At 39.5% G+C, this 23220-nt stretch overlaps 1 protein-coding gene across 3 annotated transcripts in view; it reads left to right on the top strand.

The window, feature by feature from the left end:
* vmp1 (vacuole membrane protein 1) overlaps nucleotides 1–19862 on the top strand; it is a 29086-nt gene extending 9224 nt beyond the window's left edge. For all 3 annotated transcript variants that reach the window (XM_041805592.1, XM_041805602.1, XM_041805597.1), the window contains exons 6-12: nucleotides 1042–1209; nucleotides 3608–3739; nucleotides 8166–8246; nucleotides 9707–9823; nucleotides 14015–14076; nucleotides 15575–15674; nucleotides 18815–19862. In XM_041805592.1, the coding sequence (XP_041661526.1) occupies nucleotides 1042–1209; nucleotides 3608–3739; nucleotides 8166–8246; nucleotides 9707–9823; nucleotides 14015–14076; nucleotides 15575–15674; nucleotides 18815–18958 (804 nt within the window). In that variant the 3' untranslated portion in view covers nucleotides 18959–19862. The remainder of the gene's footprint in view (nucleotides 1–1041; nucleotides 1210–3607; nucleotides 3740–8165; nucleotides 8247–9706; nucleotides 9824–14014; nucleotides 14077–15574; nucleotides 15675–18814) is intronic.
* The last annotated feature ends 3358 nt before the right edge of the window (nucleotides 19863–23220 follow it).

Genomic DNA, 23220 nt, shown 5'->3' with positions numbered 1-23220 from the left:
ATTGTGTTGGAGAAAGGGCTTTGCAGCTTTAAAGGTCCTCTAGAGTGGTTCCTAGACTTTTTTAGGGCCCCCCCCCTACATGTATCTAAGAAAAGCTTAGCTCCCTAGGACCTTTCATTGATGCATTTTTTTACAGAATAGGCCTGTATAGATTCTTGAATGGGATGTGCAAATCCAAATTTGGGCTGTCTGCATCAGTTGCTACTATGTAGTCAGCTCATCAGATATTAGCGTTCAGTGCTTATGGGTGAAGGTAAACTATCTGAAGCTGTGTTTTTCTTGTTAACACTGAGTTGTTTGAAGAAATGTCGTTAGTTGAACTTCTATTTAGTCTGAGACGGACTGCTGTTTAAACCAAAGAGGCCTCCTGTGTGCTCTTACTCATAGTGAGCTGGACAGATTCAGCAGGGGGGGGGGGCATCTGCAGTCAACACAGTCTAATAGCATGCTGTCAATCTACTGTCAGTGCTGCACTAGATCTCTTTAGGGAGGCATAATAGAGTAGCTGTTGCAATCACAGGTGGGCCTGCTATCATGTGGCCAGGTGGCTCGGCCTAAGCAGACATCTTCAAATGATGACATACATAGCCGCCAACGATATGGGGTGACTCAGCTACTGTTAGTGTGACTGTACCTGTGGGTACATGGACTGTTTTTATAAAGGGTTTTGTTAGTGTTGAATTATACTGACAAGTTAAATGTTCAACACATAAAAGGCACGGGCATAGGATCCTGTTCGTACATATGTGTGGGTAGCATGTTCAACAACCGAGTTTAAAATAGAATCAGCCCTGGAAGGATTATTAAAGGATATCTTTTCCACCTTCTTCTTAAGAGGGCAGTAGTAACAGACTGTAAAGGTTTTAGCTAGGTGGACCTAATTCACTAGAAGCTAAATGGGGACTCGTGCTTGTGGTAATTTTTAGATCTCTCTGTTTAAAGTTGCTCAGAGTAATGCACAGAATGTGCTGGTATGTCTCCCCTTGGCTTTTAGTCAATTACAGCAGCTCATCATTTCAATCTGTCCCATCCCTCCCTCAGGGTCCCCACATAGCATCAGTTACCCTGGCGGCATACGAATGCGGATCCACAGACTTCCCAGAGCCTCCGTACCCGGACCAGATTGTCTGTCCCCAAGGTGGAGGAGCAGAGGGAAGCATTTCCCTCTTCTCAATCATGTCAAAGGTTCGCTTGGAAGCGTGCATGTGGGTGAGTACAAGTAGTTTGAATAAACAGACAATAGTGATACTCCCAGTAAGAATGTTTGGCAGGGGCCCCTGTGACCAATGAACAATAATGAAATTCCGTGATTATCCAAACATCAAGACTTCCTCATTTCAACAGGTCATAAACTGTTCTCATGCTGAAGCTTCTCCTCTAGCTTATGCTGCCCTTCATATAGAGCTGTAAAAATGTGATGGCTTGGCCCTCAAGTGGTAACCGTATGGCAGGGGTGGGCAACTGGTGGCCTGTGGGGCACATATGGCTCCCCTAGAGCATATGTGAAGAAAACGTGACAACATCTGCCATTAAATCATGACAAATAGAAACATTTCTGTTAAAAAAGTTGATTTCTGTTAAATGTTTAGTTATTTGCAAAAATGCTAAGCTATGATTGGCTGTGATTGTTTCTGTTCAACTTTTTTGAAATGCATGACTGAATGCCTTTTTAAAAAAATCTCTCTCTCTCTCTCTTTATATATATATATATATATATATATATATATGCAAGTAATATGTCCTAAAATAGTCATTAACTTTTATGTTCAATCAAAAAAAGTCGATTAAAACTGATTTAATTTGAATTTAGCTCACATGATTAACAACATTTGATAAGTTTGATAAAACGTATGTTGTCTAATCAATTATCATGAGAGTTACAGGTGCATCTAAAAAAATTAGAATATCATTTATAAGTTAATTTTTTCCTGTGATTTAATTCAGAGTTAAAATTCCTTTTCATCAGGAGTTACTTCATACACAGTGAAATATTTTAATACTTTTGTTTGTTTTAATGTTGATTGTAGCTTACAGCTCATGAAATTCAAAAACAACCATCTTTTTTCATTACAATATTGTGGAAAAATCCAATTCTCAAAGGTTTCCTGAGGCTTCATTCTCTCGCTCTGGTTCAGTTTACTCAATCACAATCATGGGGAAGACTGCTGTCATGACAGTCGTTCAGAAGACAATCACTGACACCCTCCAGAAGGAGGGTAAGCCACAGAAGGTCACTGCTGAAAGGTCAGGCTGTTCTCAGAGGCTGGATCAGATCAGATTCATGGAAAGATGACTGGAGGGAAAAGTGTCCCATTCCTCGTGTCAAGCCAATCCTGAGCCAGAGACAACATCATCACGTCTCACCTGGGCTAAAAAGAGAAGGAACTGGACTGTTGCTCAGTGGTCCAAAGTCCTCTTTTCAGATGGTCAACTTTGAATTTCATTTGGAAAGGTCACAGAGTCTGGAGGAGGATCAGAGAGGCACAGAATCCAGTGTTCCCATAGTCAGTGATGGTTTGGGGTCCATGTCATCTGCTGCTGTTGGTCCACTGGTCCTTATCAAGTCCAGAGTTGACACTATCAGCCGTCTACCAGGAGATTTAAGAGCCCTTCATGCTTCCATCTGCTGAGAAGCTTTATGGAGGTACTGATTTCCTTTTCACCATCCCACAGTTAAGCCAAACTACCAGAAACTAGTTTACTGACCCTGGTGATACTGGGTTTGATGGACCAGCCAACTGGTCTGACCTGAACCCCGTAGAGAATCACTGGGGAAATGTGAGGAGGAAGATGAGACACCAGACTCAACAATCCAGACTAGCTGAAGGCTGCTATCAGAGCAACCTGGGCTTCATAACACCCCAGCAGGACCACGGACTGATCGGCTCCTAACATGAGCAGAGTTGCAGATGAAGTACTCAGTGATAAATGAGCATCATTTTCTAGAAGGTAATTTAGCTAATATTTTGAGATAGTGGATGTCTGATTTTTGTGAGCTGTCAGCAAGATTAAAACAAAGGAGTCATGAAATATTTCACATTTGTATGAGATGAATCTAGAGTACATGTTAGTTTAACTTCTTGAAGTAAATCATAGGGGAAAAAAGAACGCCTTCACCTGTGCATATTTTTTCTGTCGTTAAATCATCAAACAAAGTTGCACATCTCTGCCATACTGGGAATGCCATTGCTAAGCAACTGCGACATGGATGCTAAAAGATGGATTGTTTTCTTCCTGGGTTTCTGTGTGGAAATGTGTTTATAGACCACATGGAGGAATAAGAGACAAGGAGACAATTTAGACTTACACTTGATCTGAATTTATAGCTCCTTTTTATCTCATATGTGGCTAAAAACTAAAGTCCATGGGCTCTGAAACGTGACACAACTTGTGAACTCTAAGCTTTCAAAAAATGTCAACTTATAATGTAGTGAAAACTACAACGAGGTAGGGGCATTCATATGATCTCTTCTCGTGAATACAGTAATCACAACTCCATTTTCAGGCACCATTCCTAAGAATGCATTACTTTATACAGAGCAGTTGTATGGAATGTATTTTAAAAAGCAATTGCTGATATAGAAGAAATATCTTCCTCTTTTTTTAGGGTGCAGGCACAGCCATCGGAGAACTGCCTCCGTATTTCATGGCCAGAGCGGCTCGTCAATCAGGAGCTGATCCAGATGATGAAGACTATGAGGAGTTTGAGGAGATGCTGGAGCAGGCCGAGGGTGCTCAGGTCAGAGATATACTCACTACTACAGTTACTTTATAAGGACTATTAACTTAGTCTTTTCATAGGGGTGGATCGTGAACATGTGCACATTCATACTGGTTGCTTTAAGAGGCATAGTCAACCTTGAATGAGCCTCCTTTTAAGCTAAAGTGCAGTAATGTCTAGAAGGAACCCCGTCACTGTCCATTAAAACATGGCTGCTAAACTTCTGATTGGAGCTTCTGGGGTTGCCTTCCATCCTTTCTGAGTGTAGGTGTTCATACTTTGCAAACCTACCAAGTATGATATGGTTATCTCATTTGGCCATAAGGCTCAACTGACAATGAAGTCACTTTACAGTGATTGGTTTAAAAATAACATGTGACTTCAGTTAAGCCACTCCTTCCTTACACTTCCAGTAAATCGGTCTGTTTGTGGGTGAGTCACCGTGAGCACGGCTCCCCCTTTTAATCATCCCTCAGGCTTTGCCTCCCTCCTCTTCTCTTCTCACCGGCCTCTAATTTGAATGACAGACGGCTCTTTCAGGAACCAATTTCACATGACTGGAGACGACTGATGCTGAGTCAGCTGTACAGAAATCAGAGAAACTTTGTACATTGTCTCCTTCACCTATTCTCACTTCACTGGTTCTCAGCTGAATGGGCCAGCATGGCTGGACTCACATCACATGTCTTTCATCATGGGATGCATTCAGGATGTGTCCACATGGGCGTTTGTCAGAGGAGTTCTAAGCAACAATCAGACGAGTCAGAAACACCTTTATTAGGAACTTAAAAACACATTGTTAGTAAAGATGGTAGTGAAAGTAATAAAATTATACCTGAGTGTGTAGGACTGATAGATCCATTTTAATGGTAAATCTGATTTTTAGAAAATCCAGATTTGAAACTCTAACATCACTGATAACAAAAATTAAAGCTTCTGTCTAGAATAGAGATACACCAATACCACACTTTTTCAGACAAGTACTAGTGCTGACATTTGAGTACTCACGAGTAAAAGCATAAGTACTGAATACCATCACTGTTCTTAAAATTATTTCTGAAAGTTTGCTTTATTTCATCAGATTTTCCACATCCCTCTTCATGACGATGTGTAAGAGTATGGTTTTTATTCTCCCCCATTTTTGTCATCCTCATTTACTCTAAAATACACTACATGGACAAAAGTATTCGGCTGCCTAACCATTAGACCGGCATGGACTGCAGTGACATTGTATTTAAATACATGTACTTTAATATAGAGTTGGCTCCCTTTTTGCAGCTGCAACAGCCTCCACTATAGAAGGCTTTCCCCAAGATTTTGGAAGTTTTCTGTAGGAATTTGTGCCTATTCATTCTGTAGAGCATTCATGAGGTCAGACACAGACACTGGAACAGAAGACCTGGCTCCCAGTCTCCTTTCCAGTTCATTCTAAAGGTTATTGAAGGGGTTAAGGTCAGGGCTCTGCGCAGGCTAGTCAAGCTCTTCCACAACAAACTCATTAAACCATGTCTTTATCGTCCTTCTTTGTGCACTGGGGCACAGTCATGTTGGAATACAAAAAGGGCCTTCCCCAAACTGTTGCAAAAAAGCTGGACGCATAGCATTGTCCAGAATGTCTTGGTATGCTGAAACATTAAGATTGACCTTCACTGGAGATAAGGCGCCTGGACAAAACCCTGAAAAACAGCTCCATACCATAATCCCTCCTCCACCAAACTTCACAGTTGTCAGGCAGGCAGCATTCTCCTGGCATCTGTCAAATCCAGAATCACCCATCTGACTGCTAAACAGAAAAGTATGATTGGTCACGCTTCCACTGCTCCACAATCCAGTGTCGGTTTGCTTTACTCCACACCATCCGACACTTGGCATTGGACATGGTGATGTGAGGCTTGCACGCAGCTCCTCGGCTATGGAAACCCATTCATGAAGCTCCTGCTGCATAGTTTTAGTGTTTACATTAATGCCAGTGGAAGTTCAGAGCTCTACAGCTGTGGAATCAGCAGAGCGTTGGTGACTTTTATGCACCGCCTTAGCAGTCGTTGACCCAACTCTGAGAGGGGGGTCATGGTTGAGCTGTTGTTGTTCCTAAACTCTTCCACTTTCTGAATACATCACTCACAGTTGACTGTTGGATATCCAGCAGGGGTGAAATTTCACCGACTCTCTTAAAGTAAAGGTGGCATCCATCACAGTATCACGCTTGGAGTCACTGAGCTCTTCAGAACGACCCGTTTAGGATCACAGATGTTGGAGACTGCATGGCTAGGTGATGATTTTATAAACCTGTGTACAGGTCTGATTAATACACCTGAACTGAATAATTAAAAGCTGTGATCAAATACTTTTTGTACACATAGTGTATCACCAAACTGCAGACCTGGCCCATATTTTCACTATACTATACATAGTGAGAGGCCAACATGCTTTAAATTATATTTTGTACAGAATCTGTCATGTTTTATGAGTGCTTATGTTTGGTATTGGCACCGATCCCTGATCCTGGTATCAACTGCGCATCCCTAGACTGAAACTAATTTTAGATCAGTTCTGGTGACCCTTGACAAAACATATCTCATTACAAATGGCCCGTGTATAATCACTCTTTCCAAAGAAAATCACCCTGCTGACGTTTAAAAATCAATCATATCACTCTGAATCTTCTTCATAGAAATATCCAGATGCACTTTTGGTCCACATGGTTAAGATTTTCTTCTGACACTGATTCTAGAGAAGATGGATGGATGAAAGGAGGGAAGGAACTTTCAGACCCTGAGTGTTGATGTGAATAAATATCTGGTTCCCAACTAGTCTAGCCTCAGGACCCACCACCTTCTGAATGAGCTATCACAACCCAAACTTATAAAAGATTTTCAACAAATCTAATTTAACAATAAATATTAAATTTTGACTCTTCTTTGGAACAGCAGAGATTTTCTGCTCTACACATTATGCAGACATTCAAGTGTCTTTTTATGAGAATAGTTCATAAAAATCCTACTTTTGCTGTTCAGGAGTGTAGTTTCGGCTTTGCATTTAACTTTAAAACATCTCCGTCTCGTAATGTTCCATGATTATTTCATAGCGTGGTGAATGTACAGGTCACAAGATGTCCACAAGAGCATTTTGGAGTTGTTGGATTGTATATTTGATGAGTATGATGAGGGAAAGCCGGAATACCGTCTGCTTGCATTGAGTTGGCACGGCAGGTCCGAACTCGGCAGCGCCGAACTAGAAACAGCTTGCACCGACAACTGAAGGTAACAAACCTATTACTAAGACTATAGGGATTATGGCAATGGGTGAATTTGCCAAAATGTTGAAGTATCCCTTTAACATGAAAAAATATCATTCCTTTCAGTATAACAATTGATATTAAATTTGCTGTATGAGCCAGTCACATTTATATATATGATTCAGATCTTTCATATGCAGTTAAATTTATCTAATATTGTGCTGGTTATAATTTAGAATGATTTATTGCTTGTGTTTGCTGAACAATGCATAAGATGAGGAACCTAAAAATAATCAACGTATTAAATTGCAACATTGGGGAAAAAAAAATCACAATGAGATTATTTTCACAAATCATTCAGCCCTACCAGAAACACCGTCATGACCCACTGAAACAGCTCTGTGACCTATTTTGAGTTCCCAACCACCAGTTGAAAACCACATGTAAATAACTGCCTCCCTTGAAACTATACTTCACTTTTAAAGACAAGTTTACAGCTCACTCTTAAACATTTAAAGGGAAAAATGGTTTGCTTTTGTGAAATGTTATTAATAAAACAAAGGCAAAACTGTTTTGAGCCATTTCTTTCATTTGTAGTGTTTTTTTTTTTTTTTTTTTAATTTCATTGCAGAAAATACCATGATTGAAACTTGAATCAAATCAAACATTTGTTTTAGGCATCATTGTCCGGCCCTGCTTTCCTAACATTTATAGTGACATAGACAGCTCTGAGTTTAAGTAGTTTTATTTTTCTTTTGCTCTTCACCTCATAACCGGATTTTTCAACCACACAACAAGGGAGATCAGCTCAAAATGATCCTAGTTAAATGCATTCATCTAACCAATATAGAAATATCACACTGCTTGAAATAGCAGGTATTTTACCATACTACTTAACTTTAGCTCTCATTTCTTAAAAAAGCATTACAGACATTTTGGTGTGGTTGTAAAACCACACATCTGTGAGAAAAAGCATGGTTATTTCAAGCAAAGTATAAAAGCATCATGTGTGTTTAAAGGCGCCAGTCGTTTTTAAAAAAAAAAAAACAGTTGCAGTATGATTTTCTGGACAATAGGTAATAAAAGTCAAATCTAAGACTTTAAGTCTGGTCAAACCTTGTGTGTCTAAACATGTGCATCTAACTGTAACCATGTGCATCTAACTGTAACCATGCATATCTAACTGCAACTTTTTAAATGTGTTTGCAGGACTTTGTCACAAGAGCCAAACTGGGCGTCCAGCATATGGTGCAGAGAGTGGGATTTTTTGGGATATTGGCTTGTGCCTCTGTAAGTTTCTTTCTTTTTTGGACATTGTTTAAAAATTCATTATTAATGTTTATGCATGTTCAAGGACTGATGTTGCATTTGAGATGCTTTTCCTCATTTTAACAAATGTTTGTCTCCATGCATTTAACATTGTACAGATGAGGATGAAATTATTCCCAAGTGCTGTTTAACAGAGTGAGGAATTTTTTACAACTTTTCAACAAATCCACACAGAAACTCCCAGGGTCTAAATGATGACCTCCCCCCAGTGCTTATAGTCAGTTTTGTCTCCTTGTTGCTGGATAACAGTCTTCAGTTGTTTTGTTGTAGTTTTAGTCCCAGACTCGTCTCCTGAGGAATCCCAGCCCATTCTTCTTTGGCCAATCTCTCAAGCTCCTCCAGATTTGATGGCTTTCTGGCATGGACCTTGGTCTTCAGTTCACCTCACAGATTTTCAATAAGATTTTGCCAGTCCAGTATGGTTCACTTTGGTCTACTGGAGGTAGTTCTTCACCAGGAGCCTTGTATGTTTTGGGTCATTGTCATGTTTGAAGACAAATCAATGATCCAGACCCAGTTTAGCTGCTGAATACTTCAGGTTTTCTTTCTTAATCTCTACATCTCCTTTCTTCATGATTCCTTCCACCTTTACCAGATTTTCAGTTCCAGACTCACTGAAGCATCCCTACAGCATAATCCTCCCACCTCCATGTTTCACTGTGGGGACAGTGTTCTTTGGGTAATATGCCTCTCCCTTCTTTCTCCAAAAATCACCACCGTCTCCACAGCCATAGCGCCCTAGTTTGGTCTCATCTGACCAAAGGACACGCTTCCAGTATCAGAATCTTTCTCCAGGTTGTCCTAAGTATACTTCAGTCTGGCTTGAAGGGGTCTCTTCTGGACTTTTTCTTGGTCCATTCCTGTGCAGGGCTCTAGTGATGGTCTTCTCTGAGTCAACAGTTCCTGACTTGGCTAAGTCCTTCTCTTGAGTCTTGTCAGTTGTTCTGGGGTCTTTGGACACATCTCTCAATAGTTTTCTTTCCAGGGTCTTTGAGATCTTCCTCTTCCTCCCTCTGCCAGGCTTGTTCTGGACTGTGTGGCTCTCTTTGAATTTCTTGATGATCCTTCTCTCTCCAGTTCTTGACTCTTGGAAATGCTGTGATAACTTTGTAGATCCTTCTCCTGCTTTGTGAGCATCAACAATTCTTTTTCTCTGATTTATTTAGTTTTTGCCGCGATGCTTTCTCCAGTGAAAGCTCAAACCCTTACTGAAGTTTTTAAGAGTGAAGATAACCCTCAGATTTAGCCTGATTTCACAAACTTTTAACATAAGCAATATTAAAAATGCCTTGCTCCATTAAACAGCACTTGGAAAAACGTATTCAAAAAGTTCTATTGGGGAGGCGGGGATAATAATTGTGTTCTCATCTGTAGGAATTGTGTAGCATCCTGTAAAACTAACACTGTCTGATTTGCTTCAGATCCCTAATCCTCTCTTCGACCTGGCTGGAATTACCTGCGGTCATTTCCTGGTTCCCTTCTGGACATTCTTTGGAGCTACTCTGATTGGGAAAGCCATCATCAAGATGCACATACAGGTCGGTAACATGGCACAGCTGTTGTTTTACACCACCACACTTCTCTCCACGGTGTCAGAAAATCCACGCTTAGATGAGAATGGTATGACCTTCTGACGGAGTCACTCTGAAAAACCCCCCGACCTCAGAGCAAGTGGGAGAGCTGAGATCAGACCCAGCGCTCTAAGCATGAGTCGGCGGCTGTGAGAAACTTCTAATTGCACACTTCTTGATAACCCATTCTGACAGAGCTCTTTAGGGATTCCTTTTTGTGGGTTATTCTCTGAAACACGGCCAGACCATATACACTGGCTCCAGATGAAGGGTGGAAAACCTTTAGGAAGTGTTTAACAAGACAGATTTTAAAAAGACTTCCAAGATCAAAACCTGTTTTTAAACAGAGTGTGTTGTTTAGTCTGCCACACTTGTGACTAATATAAGCCCACACTAAGAGAAGAGAGGCAGTCTGGATGAGTCGCTGGGTATCACCCCATCCACCTCTTGGTGGAAACGGCCGCTGATCTTACTCTGAGCTCCCATACAAAAGGCTATGGAGGATGTAGAGTGGACATGAGGAGGTAGGCCTGAAAGAAGGAAACTGAGCAGACGGTAAAAGGCTGCGGGGGGGACCCTTTGTGCTTTTTATTTATTTTTTTCCTCCATGTACCTTGAACCTCTTGGACATCACGTGTCATATCCTGTCTGATTTTGACCGGGGGGCCATGTGTCATGCTTTTTAAAGCTGATCAGTTTCAGGGCCGGAGACGAATATTGTGGTTTTGCTCCCCCACTGTGCTCCTTTGTAAACCACACAAAGCCTCTCGCTGCTCAAAACGGAGCTCTCCGCCAGCTCTGAGTTTTCTAATTAGTGTGTCTGTAGACAGTGACAGATGTGGCCTCAATTTCTTACAGCTGCGCCTTCAAAAATAGAATAAAAATATATGTTTGCTCATAGCACCTTAGTATAAACTTATTGGGTTCTTAGAGATGCTGTTTATGTTGCTTATTTATTTCTTTGTTTCCATGTATTTCATCAGTTATTGTTCTGGTGCAGCTAAACCCAGCCTATTCAGGGACTGGTGCCACTGTGGTACAGCCTAAAGTCAAGGAAAAGAGTGAATCCAGGAGCTGGAATTTGAACAAGAGGCGGGTAAAATGACGGCTATGTCCACTCGGTTGTTGCAGTGAGTCCGCAGTGGGAACCCTCCCTCAGTGTGCAGTCTTCTGCTCTCGTTTATTGAGGTTAGGTTTAGTTCTGGTGGAGTGAGGATGGAGAGTGAATGAAGCCTGTGGTGCAGGGCAGTGGTTCCAAACTGTTTTAAGCTAACCCCCCAAGACCCTGTGGGAAAATTTAACATCAGTGTTACTTGTTTTATTGACAAAATCACAACATAATAGGCCTGCTTACTAAATTGCCAAAAGATCTGTGCAAACTATCCATTAATACACCGGCGTATGAGGGCCACACTGAAAAATAATAATAATAAAGAGGATCTGTTAATTTTTTTTAGACAAAAATAGCAATATTTAAGTTTAAAAAGTCATGCATTTACTTTAAAAGCCATGAATTTACATGAACCAATATTGAGAATTTTTGAGATTATAAATTTGAAAATAACTGTGGAAGGAAATCAGACCAGCTGAAGCTTTCTTCCTTATTTATTTAATTAATTAATTTATTTGTTTATTAAAAAGGGACCATGCACATGAATGAATAATACGTACGGAGTACATATTATAACTACGCCAGAGTTAGCAGAAATGCTAGTTTACATCTGTAGTCCCTTGGCAGGTCACAAAATCAAACAAACACCAAATACACAAAACCAGACAAACATCAATTCATGAGGCTAAAACTTCAATTAATATAATACAATTGATCGATCAAAAATACAAAGTGCTAGAGTCAAAATGCCAGAGTTGAAGTGCCAGAGCTAAAGTGTTAGAGTTGAAATGGTAGAGGTAAAGTGCAAGAGATTGAATACTGGAGTAAAAGGATCTCAGTTAAAGTGCATGTTGCCAGCATATGAGTCACTTGTAGAAACACAGAAAAACAGCGAAGAGTATCTCCACTCACATAATCATTCACACTCACACACACAAAGAATCAACAAAATACAGTACATGTATACATGCCTTTGTATCTGTACACCATAGACAGTCTATTTAACTGTGAGAGCAGGTTTGGTTGGTTAAAAGCCAGTTTTTGAGATGAGATTTGAAGGTGGTGAGAGCGGTGCATTCTCTTATTGTAGGTGGTATGGCGTTCCAGGTGTCAGCACCCCTCACTGACAACACAGATTGACTTGCATGAGTCCTGCAGTTAAAAGGTACATATGCAAAAATCACTTTATCAGGCTTTTCTAACACAAATATGTGCCCCTGGCCTGTCCACAATCCCCTCAAGTACCAGAAAAATCCCCCCCCCCCCCACTTGTCAGAAAATGTGTGCTGAAACAAGCAGTTCTCAGATTTTTCCCCTCATGACCTCATGTGAGGAGTAAGAAGAGTTCCACCCTCCTCTCCTGATCCTCCTCTCAGCTACCAGCTGAGCTGCTGGATAGCTCAGTGGGTTACTCTGCTGACTACGGTCTGGGAACTTGACAGTTCAAATCCCAGTCAGGTCCTAAATTTTGGTTAAAAGTGTCGGTAATATTGTAACATCAAGAGTGCCACATACATTTCCTGAGAGGGGTGTGGTCAGGGGCGGGGTCAGACAGCTCATTAACATTTAAAGTCACAGATACAGAAACAGCTTGTTCTGAGAAGGGCTGAAACAGAGGGGTTTTTAGACATGCAAATATCCTAAACTAAAGCGTTTTTTCAGCAACAAACTTTATAGGCATGTTTTGTGGACCTCTTAGAACAATATAAACTTGTCTTAAAAGGTAAAATATGTCCCCTTTAAGAGCTGAATCAAATGATTCATAGCAAACAGAAAGTATTTTATATTTTAGGAATCATCACATTGTCATCTAACCTTGCAAAGCAGATGGATTCCTGTTCCTGGACACCCGTTTCCATGTTTCTCACTGAAGTTTCCATCTTGCAAAGCCTCCCTGTTAGAAAGTGGCAGGACCAATCAGGAGAAGAGACAGTACTCCTCGGGGCGGCGGAGTCGTGATGTAAGCAAGCATCGACAAGAGGCTGGTGCAATTATGGCAGAAGAGATTGACGTGGATGCTGCTAAAGCACCAGTTTTATCAGATTTTGATGACATTTCATCATTAAAAGAAGAACAAAGAACAGCAGTGAGTTGTTTTCTTTGCGGAAACAATGTTTTTGCTCTTCTCCAAAACCAGATTCAGCAAGAGTCTAATCATCACGTGTTTTTTTGCTCTGATTGGCCCATAAAGATGTGACAGAACGTTCATCCAATCCCCCTCCTATTATTTTATTCAAAGGCTCTGCCCTTTCCCAAACACTGGCTATGGGAGGTTTCCCAGATGGATGTGTGAAACACATCCATCTGGCATGTCAGGTTGTCATCTGGATTTAGAGAGATATTTCTGTAAACTTGGGTTATCCAACCACTCTTCTGAGTTTACAGTGTCCTAAAGTTATGATTTTAGAAGCTTGAAATTTATGAGTTTATAATGTCAAAACGCATGACTCTTTAAACTCAGAAATTCAGAGTTCAGTTTCTTGTAAATATACAACTTAATATCCTCAACAATTGACAGATCATCTTTATTTTTTATCATTTTGAGTGGCTCTAATACACCATCATACACTATATTTCGAACATGATAAAAAAAAAACATATGTACATCTAATTTTCATAACGTCAGAATAGACAGGACCCCACGCCCCTCCTGAGATCTTTGGTGCCCCTGATAGAGGTGCCTGGACCACAGGTTGAGAGCCGCTGGTGTAGCGTTAATGCATGCTGTGGTAAACTGAGGCAGGTAGACCACGATGGGTCTGCCATCAACAAACTCAAGCTGCAGCCAGCAATGCCACTGAGACGTGGCAGCAGGTCATCTCTACTGCCACTTATTTTCTGGACAGGTGTGCTCAATTCACCACAAATCAGCAGGAAGTGACCCTTAGGAACCTGCAGTGCTGGAAGTTATAGTTTTCTCCCAGGCATCACCAGCATACAAAACCTGTTTGTAACAAAATGTTTGGGAGTATTTCTGCTAGGGTTTTTTTGCACATATCAGGAAGTAATGTGCTCTAATCTTGATCACATTTCTGTGTTTTCTACAGAAACTATTTGTGATAATCACCTTCAGCAAGCACATAGTGGAGCAGATGGTGTCCCTCATTGGGTAAGTGCCCTTTATTCTTGTGTGTCATTGTTAAATAAGATAGAAACATCTCATGATATATGAAGAAAATCCTCTATGCCTTTGTCTTTCCTCTGGATTCATGCTTTCCAGTGAATTTGGTTAGATTTTCAGACACACTTTGACCACATGTTTTCACTGCAGAGGTCTTTATGCATGCATATAGCATTTTCCACACACGCACAGCGTTGGTGGTGAGGCGTGTGAGGTCCTATCTGAACATGTTGATCTGACTCACTGGGTCCAGATTTGACTGTGAGAGTTCCCCGAGTGAGGCGGGAACCACAGCCACAGACAAAGAAGAGAAACTTATAGTGTAATGGCAGATTTAGCTGAATTATTATTAGTTATCCAAACTATTTATTCTACAAATGTCAAAGTTATAACAGCTTATGGTGAAAACTCTTTAGCCAAACTTGATGTTGATTTAATAATATGGATAATATGGATCTATTTAGAAGTCCTCATGCAGTGTTTGCTTGCACTGATGTGCAGGGTGTCTCAGTCTTGTATAATATGCAGGTAGGAACTGTCTGACTCCATATTGGAGTCTGAATCTGGTCCTACTTGTTTTTTTTTTTCTCAGATTAAATAAAAGTCCTGGTTCTTTCCCATGAAATCTAGAAGGCCCTCTGACTCATTATGACTTGTACCAGCAGTGCTGATACAGGATGTTCTTTACCAGCTGATGTCTGTGTTCATGTATCTCATAACTAAAATATCATGGTCAGGACTAGTTAAGTTTATGTAAAATTAATCACCGTTTGTGAGTGTTCAGTAGATATTTCCTTTCTTTTGCTCAGCCTGGTAAAGTCTAGCCTACCCTGTCTTTGTCCTGCCTGTGGACAGAATATGATTTATGCATGGGACTGATGTGTCCAAGTATCTCCAGCCTGGACTTTATTTTCTTTTCATGGTAATTATAAGCTTCACATCATGCCATGATCCTGTAGAAATGCTGGCCAAATGGTGAAACTACTACAGTGCCTGAATGTGACACAGAATGGTATCCATCACGATACCCCCTGGTGAACTAATCTACAATGCCTTACAAGGTCAGAAGCACGCCCTGATTAGATATCCTCCCGCCCAGAAGGCAGCAATGGTGGTAAAGCTGATGACATCATGTCGACTCACTTCCTGGTTGAAGGGCTGACACAGGCGCCTATAGAGAGCTGAGCAGTATAAAGAGAGAAGTGAGGAGTTTCTGCTTCATTCTGCTCACTCTACTCTAAAGAGATGTAAGCTCATAGAAGGGGCCCACATACAGGACAGGGGGCCTTCTGCAGCTGAGACAAGGATGCCGGCTGAGCTCTGGATCAGGGAGGACCTGTAGTGTTCAGAGAGAAGCCTTCTTAAAGAGGCTGAAGCTTCAGTGTGGGTTTGATGGGAAGGAAGATTTCTTAAAGGGTAAGTGAGTTAATCTGCTTTCTCCTTGTCTTTGCTTTCTCCATGGGTGTATTTGGGGCTGCTGTCTCAGGTCTGTGCCCAAAGTGGGACCTGCTCTCCAGAAGCCCTTCAGCCAGTACCTGGAAGCACAGAGGAACAAGCTGCACCATGCTGGAGGAAGCACACAGGCGGTAGGAACTATTCATTGATTTACTCATTCTGTCTCCTAAATGTTGTATTCATTGATCTTTTTTATACACTAATAGTAAAAATAATTAATTTGTTACACTGTAAAGTTAAAATGATAGCCTGGATCAGGCCAAGTGCTGGGTTTATTCCATCTAAAGATCCCCTATGATGGCACCAGAGAAAGCCAGAACTACCCGCCCAAAATCAACTATTATATACTTTTTAACTGATTTAATTTCATTTTAATCTCACAGATCCATACAGTCTCTATCAATGTGAAAAAGGGAAGCAATGAAACACGTATTGTTAGGGTTTATTTTCAATCCTACTCTTATTAAAGGTTTAAATTTTAATATGGTGAGACAGACTTAAGATTTTCTGCATGTACTGAATGAATCAGCATCTTTTTGAAAATGATAAAAGCAAATATTTGCATTTAGCATCTTATTAAGCTTAGTTCAAAACAAGGTTGTTATAGTTAACTAAAACTAACTAAATAACTAAAATTCAAAAATTATTTTAGTTAACTGGAACTAAATGAAACTAAGCTTTGCAGAAAAAAAGAAAACGAACTAAAACTTTATTGTGAGCTTACAGTACTAAATTAAATAAAATAAAGTCTGAAGTTGTATTCAAACATTATCTTTATTATATTTATTTATTTATTATTACTTATTTACCTTTAATAAATGATAAGTGAAGAGTAGCCTGTTTGAATATGTTTTAAAAAAAGTATGACGCTCACTCAGCCCTGACATCTATCCATAAAAAACTAAAACAACTAAAAACTAAACTAAAACGAAACGTTTTTGTAAAAATAGAAACTGAACTAAACTCACAAACCAGCAGTAAAAACTAATAAAAACTAAACTGAAATCAAACCGAAAGTGAAAACGAAATTAAAAAAAAAAACTAGTGAAAAATCCAAAACTATTATGACCTTGATTCAAAACAGAATTTATGAAAATTTTTAAACTTTTTGTAAATGAAACACCAATTTAAGACCACAGCATTACGTAACGTGTATCTACCTACTGTAAATGTCTCAAAGATCACCCAGTAGATCACCATCTGCATGTTCACACAATCTAATAATGATTTCAGACTAAAACTGCTCTGCCTGTAAAGGGCCTTGAAATAATTTATCTTTCTGCTGTGGGTGAAAAATTGACCAATAGGAGCACCTGGTGGCATAAGGATTTATATATTTTTAATGCCCAGCCAGTCTAATATTTTAATACTGAGCATTTAAAAAGGTAAGGATGCACAATTAGTGGTAGTGTATCAGTCTGCAGATGTGAAAATTTCTGCCAATATTTTGGCTGTAAAAGCTAAAGTCTTCATCAGCTGTAAATATCGGCCGTACAGATAGATACGATTTTGTGAGTTTTAGGCTGGACCAACAGGCCCAGATTAATTCTTCTTCTTGAATCATCAGTCCTTTCACTTTAAAGTCTGCTTTAATGTCTAAACTAGAACTGAATGATTCGGGAAAATAATCTGATTGCAATTTTTTTCCCCAGTATTGCAATTGGATATGCGATTATTTCCTTAGTTCCTTATATTATATTTTATTCTAACAAACACAAGTAATTAATCATTCTTTACTATAACCAACACAATATGAGATAAATTAGAGCTGAACAATTCAAAAAAATATCTAATTGTATTGATTTTGACTTGTATTGCAAATGGGTTAAGAATTGATGTATTGAAGGGAGCTATAATTCTTATGTCATTTTCATATTTAATAAGAAAACATACAGAAAAGTGGGATTGAGGCTGTATTTTGCATTGATGTCCTCAAAATTTAAAAAAAGAATAAGCGTTCTCTTTTTCTTAGTAATCAGTATTTTTTTTTTCTAACTAAGCATCCACCACAAATTGTTGCATAAACATTAGCTTAAATATGAATCTCATTGATCTCCTTTTCCTGTAATAAAAGAGCAGCTTTTACCGTGTTAATGAAGTAGTTTGTCAAGATTCCTAGGAAAATTGGCTAAAATGTACGTTACCATGCGGAAACGGGGGTGTAAACATGTCCGTTTTGTCCTGTCTCTTGTTCCTGTCATGGATTCTGTTCCATCCAAGATCTTTAATGCAACATTTTTATTTATTAAACAGAAATTTGGGTCAAGATTTGTCATCAAAGATATTGGTGGGTCCTGAGGCAAGACCAGCTGAGAACCTCTGGACTAAAGTGTTAGATGCTCAAACTGATATTATAGTTGTAAAAGCTTGGTACTGCTGTGAAACACTAGTCAACCTAAATCTCTTTTTAACAAACCCTTATTTAGAGAGGTCTCCCATTACAGAAATTCTCCTTTTCAATCGTTAAACTGTTTAGAATCAGCTCAGCACAACAGCTAAAATATGTTATAAATGTCACTGTATGGTATAGCAATACAGCAGAGGGCTTAAATGTGCCAGGAATAATCAGATTAGGGTATTTATGTCCAGAACCTTCTTTGTCCTTTACCATTTCATCAACACTGCATTAAATCATAAAGTTCAGTCCTGCTCCAGTGTACCAAGAAGTCCTACATAGCTTTAATTTTTACTGTGCAAAAGTGGCGTTAATGTTTCTTAGCTCAGGTCTCAAAAAGACTTAAATTTGATTTTCAATAGAGTGTAGGAGCACTGCTTTTATTCACACATGGGGAGAATCCATCCATGGACTCCGCCTTGGATTATTGCATCTGTCACGGTTCTGCAGTACCACAGAAGGGACCAAAAAATAAAAAAAACTGTCTCATGTATGCAGGTGATTACACAGAAATGTAGATAAGATTACTTTTAAATATTATGTTCAGTTTGTTCTGCTAAATGCTACTCGGCTAAATATTACACACTGTACCTTTAAGTTATTGTATCATGGAAGTCTAGTATTAAAGTGTAAATCAGAGTCTTTCCTCCATCAGATGGATTATGCAAACCTTCAGTTTTACAAGAAAAACTGAATTTCAAAGTCTGCAACATTCAATTAAAGGGGCACACTAAAGTATTTAGACCTTTTGAGGTGCACAAGAAAAAAAAATGCACACCTGAAAAAACATCAGTCAGCACATTTAGCCTCTTTCTTTGCTGTAGCATGCTTGTACGATGACCCTTAACCATATGCACTCTGGTTTTGGCGTTTCAGGACGAGAACTGGCTTTCTTGGGTCTTTGAGAAGGTGGTGCTGGTCATGGTCTGCTACTTTGTCATCTCCATCGTCAACTCCATGGCTCAGAGCTACACCAAACGCCTGCAGCAGCAGAGGCACTCAGAGGAGAAGACCAAGTGATGATGGCACAAAGTGGTACAAACATCCAGAAGTGACTCTTTCCTGCTGCTGCTGAGAGAGCCTCCACTCAGCCCCTCACTACTAAACAACCCCTCCACCCTGCCCTGCCCCGCCCCGCCCCGCCCCACCGCCCTCCCATCCCATCCAACCCATTCTTAGAGGCTGAGCGCTCGGGAAACAAAAAAACAGGCACTATTTGTTGGTGTGTGTGTTTTTGGAGGATGTCTGTATTTACTGTTCTACAGGTTTTGTAGTTCTTCCTCTCATCTCACTCTGTAGTGTGACTGGTTCTCTCTCTGATCTTAACATGTTACTTTAAATTAACCCTTCATTGACCTCAGAAGTAAAGCAGCGGTTCGGTGGAGACTGCTGTGTTAGGGCAGTGCCCATCAGATGCTATGCCTTATGCAAGACAGGAGGCTCTCACCTCCCTGAATACAGTTCTTGACTTAAAACTTGATTTTTATTTAATTTTGTACCATAAATGTGTGGATGGATCTTGACTCGTCTGTGCTGCCAAGATAACTGCTCCGGATGGTCTTTCTTTTCAGGGTTTAGCTTTCCTCATGTGTTTGTCCTGTTAAAGAAGACTTTTTTTCATTTATTTCTGGAATCGTCTGTTTAAAACAACGGAGAAAAAAGCAATATCAACTTAACAGTGTGGTATTGATTGTTTGCACATTGTGTAAATATCTTAATATCTTTTTGACAGTATGCGCAGATGTGTTTCTATGCTAATGGTCTGTGTGGACATGAGTTGACTTGAACCAAAACAACAACAACAAAAAAAAAAAAAATATCATTTGTAAAGTTACATTGTACTCTCGGCTAACTAGTCCCATTTCTATTCTGTACATTTAGATTGAACCTTGGATCGGATCATATAAAAAACATGTAAATCATAGCACTTGTTTTGTCATTTTTGTAGATTCTTTAACCTCTGGATGTCTTTTCTTTACTAACTGGTGTAATTTTAACTGTCAGCTAATCATTCACTGATATGTCTCTTTAAAAAGCTCATCTCTGAGGTAAGTCGACGTTCCATCACTTGTCCATCCTTTATTTTACACGTTTTATAAGAACAGCCACATTATTCCCCTTTAGTTGGAGCAAAATCAGCTTTTTTTCCTAAATCTCAACATTCCCCTGGTTGGATCAGAGTTTTCTGATGAACTGGTGGTGTTTGGAGCAAGCACGCCTGGAGATTCTGACGGACTGCAGCTTCATAAAGAGGTTCCCTTTTCTCTCTCGGTTAGTATCCACGTTCCCACCCCATCAGCTAGCTTATCAGACTGGTGTTGGCTGTTATGTTTGCTCGGCAGCAGCTGTCTGTAAGCTGGCTGAAGCTGTGGGTCTTCAGCGTTTCTCTAGTTCTTCTACTCTATGAGGCTGATGATGCATTTCCACTGGTCAGTTTGTGGGAATAACCTGTTTGGAGCAGCACAGATCATGACAGTTCTCACTATACTGTAATGTAAAAAACAAAAATAAAGAAGTCAAAACTTTGAATGAGTGCTGTTGGAACTGTTCTTTGTGTGATGCTTGTTTCTTATTTATTTTTTTTTTTAGATTTATTTTTGGGCCTTTATTCGATAGTGGAAGGACAGTGGATAGACTTGGAAACAGGGAAGAGAGTGGGGAGAGACATGCATTAAAGGGCCTCAGGCCGGATTCGAACCCGGGCCGCCCGCGTACATGGGTAGCGCCTTAAACCACTCAACCATCTACGCTCCTAATGTTGCTTATTTTTTAAGTTTTTTTTTTTTTTTTTTTTTGACAACAAGACTTATTTAATTGTTCCAAGGCTTTTTTTGGTATCGCATAATCTTCCAAGCAAGGTTCCTTCTTACACGCTTTAAAAAATCAGAGACTTTTAGAGACAGAACTGAGAAAAAGTGTTAGCAGTTTTTGCATCATAAACACTCAAAAATTAAAATTCTGGCTACACTGGACCAGGGTAGAATTTTCTAATTCAATGAACTGATTAAGTAATAATAAATGTACAGGACAAATAGCTTGGGTCAAAAATGCCTTACTGTGATGATTTCTTTTACATTAAATGCCTCTATATACAGTGCTTAACACATTTATCAAAGCACCACCCAAAGTCAGGTTTCTGCCACAGCTGCCCTAAATTAACAGCATTGGTAATTACCAAAATCATTTTTATCTTTCTGCAATGGTTAATACACCAATATGTAGAAGCTCTTTAACCCAAATGATATTTTTAATGCTAAGATAGAATTATTATTGTTATCCATGAATTTTACAATTTACTGATTTACAGAAAAACTGAAAAAATATTTAAGCACATTAATATTTCTTGATTAATGTTTCAAATTATAGTTATTTACTGTCATTCCTGAACAGAAAAATGAGTTTTAGTGGTTGAATGTTATGCTTGATTCATTTCTGACTTCTCAGAGAAGCCCAGTGAGCCGGCTCAGATTTGGGTGAATTCAGTTTGAAATTCCTCATTCCTGTTCAAAATGGTAAAACGTGGAGAGCTGACTGAAAATGAAAGAGTCCACATTAAAGCACTTCATGATGCTGGATGGTCTCTGAGACAGATATGACAGGTGGTCTGATACATTTGTTAAGCACTTTATCAATATACAGTATACTGATATTTATTAGAACACATTCTTCACAGTTTAATTTTAAAGAGAGTGATTTTTGCCAGGGAAGATCTATAAAAATAAGGGTGGGCTGCTAGGATTTTTTAAAAGGTCACACATTTTACCCCTTTCAGACAAGTTTATATCGGTCTCAGAGGTCCACAAAACATGCCTGTGAAGTTTTTTGCTGAAAAAACACTCCAGTATTGGACTTTTGAATTTCTAAAAATCCCAGCTATTTCTGTCTGTGGCGTTAAATCTTTAAAGAGCTGTCTGACTCCACCCCTCCCAGGAAATGGATGTGGCTCTCAGGAGTGCAGAACTTTCTTCCAAGCAGGGAGGGCCAACTGAACCTGGGGGCGGGGCCAACTCCCCATATGACATCGCGAGGGGAAAATCTGAGAACGGCTTGTTTGAGCACACATTTTCATAGTTTTAGTTTTTTAGTTTTATTTTATAATTATTTCATCATGCCATACACCAAAAGAGGTGCCCAGCCCTCACGGGCTTACAAGACACTGAAATACAAAACAAATAAGAGCAATCAAGCAAAGATGAGAGCAACTCATCACAGTACATATCAGACAGGAACAGATCAAGTGTTAACAAAATGTTGCTCATTTGCAATTAGACTATACTCTTGTTATTAGACAGCAGTTTTAGTCAAATATAAAGTGTCCTCTTACGCTGTTGAAAAGCATTCAGCACAAATTGTGCAAGTTGAAACACTTTGTGAGTAAACAAAAATTTGAGTCTTTCTTCATCAGACATAGAAAACAAATCAGGACACTCTGCAGACATTTTACAGAAAAGCTGACATCTTAAGTTGTGATACAGAGGACAATAGAATAAAAAGTGCATTTCATTTTCAACTTCACCCAAATCACACAACACACACATTCGCTCTTCCTCAGGAACAGCATGGAAGCGACCTGTTTCCAGGGCAAGAGGAAGAATGCCACATCTGAGCTGAGCACAGACTGATCTCTGAGCCCTGGTTAGGTTTAGAGGGACATAAAGCTCTGGACTGTACACTCTTTTAACCAGATTATAAGTTCTTAATTTAGGTTTTACATATAACTTCCTCAGCCAAATTTTGTTTATACTTCTCAAAAAGTATTGATTTGATTTGGTTGACATGACACCTTAATTTATTCCTATATATATACTGGAGACCAGCCTTATCAAATATTTTTGCTACTTCTCTTGCCCAGGTGTAACTATTGGACATGTCCCAATTGAATATTTGTTTAGTCAGTCTGCTATCATATTGATCAATCTGTTCCATAGCCACACCATGTCACCTATATGTCTCACTGCACAAGGTTCCCAACCCATATCACCGCTGAATGCAAGTTTTGGGGCATTTTTATGTATGCCTAGAAAGCAGCGAATAGCTCTATTCTGAACTGCTTCACATCTGGATGGACTACGGTAACCCCAAACCCCTGCCCCATAGTCTAATACAGGGCAAACACAGGATGTATAAAGCTGTGTGTACGTTTTGTAACCAAGATCACGACAAAGTTTAACTTTATTAGGGACAGCTCCCAAAGCTCTACCTGCAGATTCTGATAAAAGTTTAACTCCTTCAACAAATGTAAAATGTTCATCAATAGTCAATCCTAGATACTTGTAATTCTC

Source organism: Cheilinus undulatus, linkage group 2 (assembly GCF_018320785.1).
Source record: "Cheilinus undulatus linkage group 2, ASM1832078v1, whole genome shotgun sequence".
NCBI lineage: Eukaryota > Metazoa > Chordata > Actinopteri > Labriformes > Labridae > Cheilinus > Cheilinus undulatus.
This window is presented reverse-complemented; position numbering and strand designations above follow the sequence as displayed.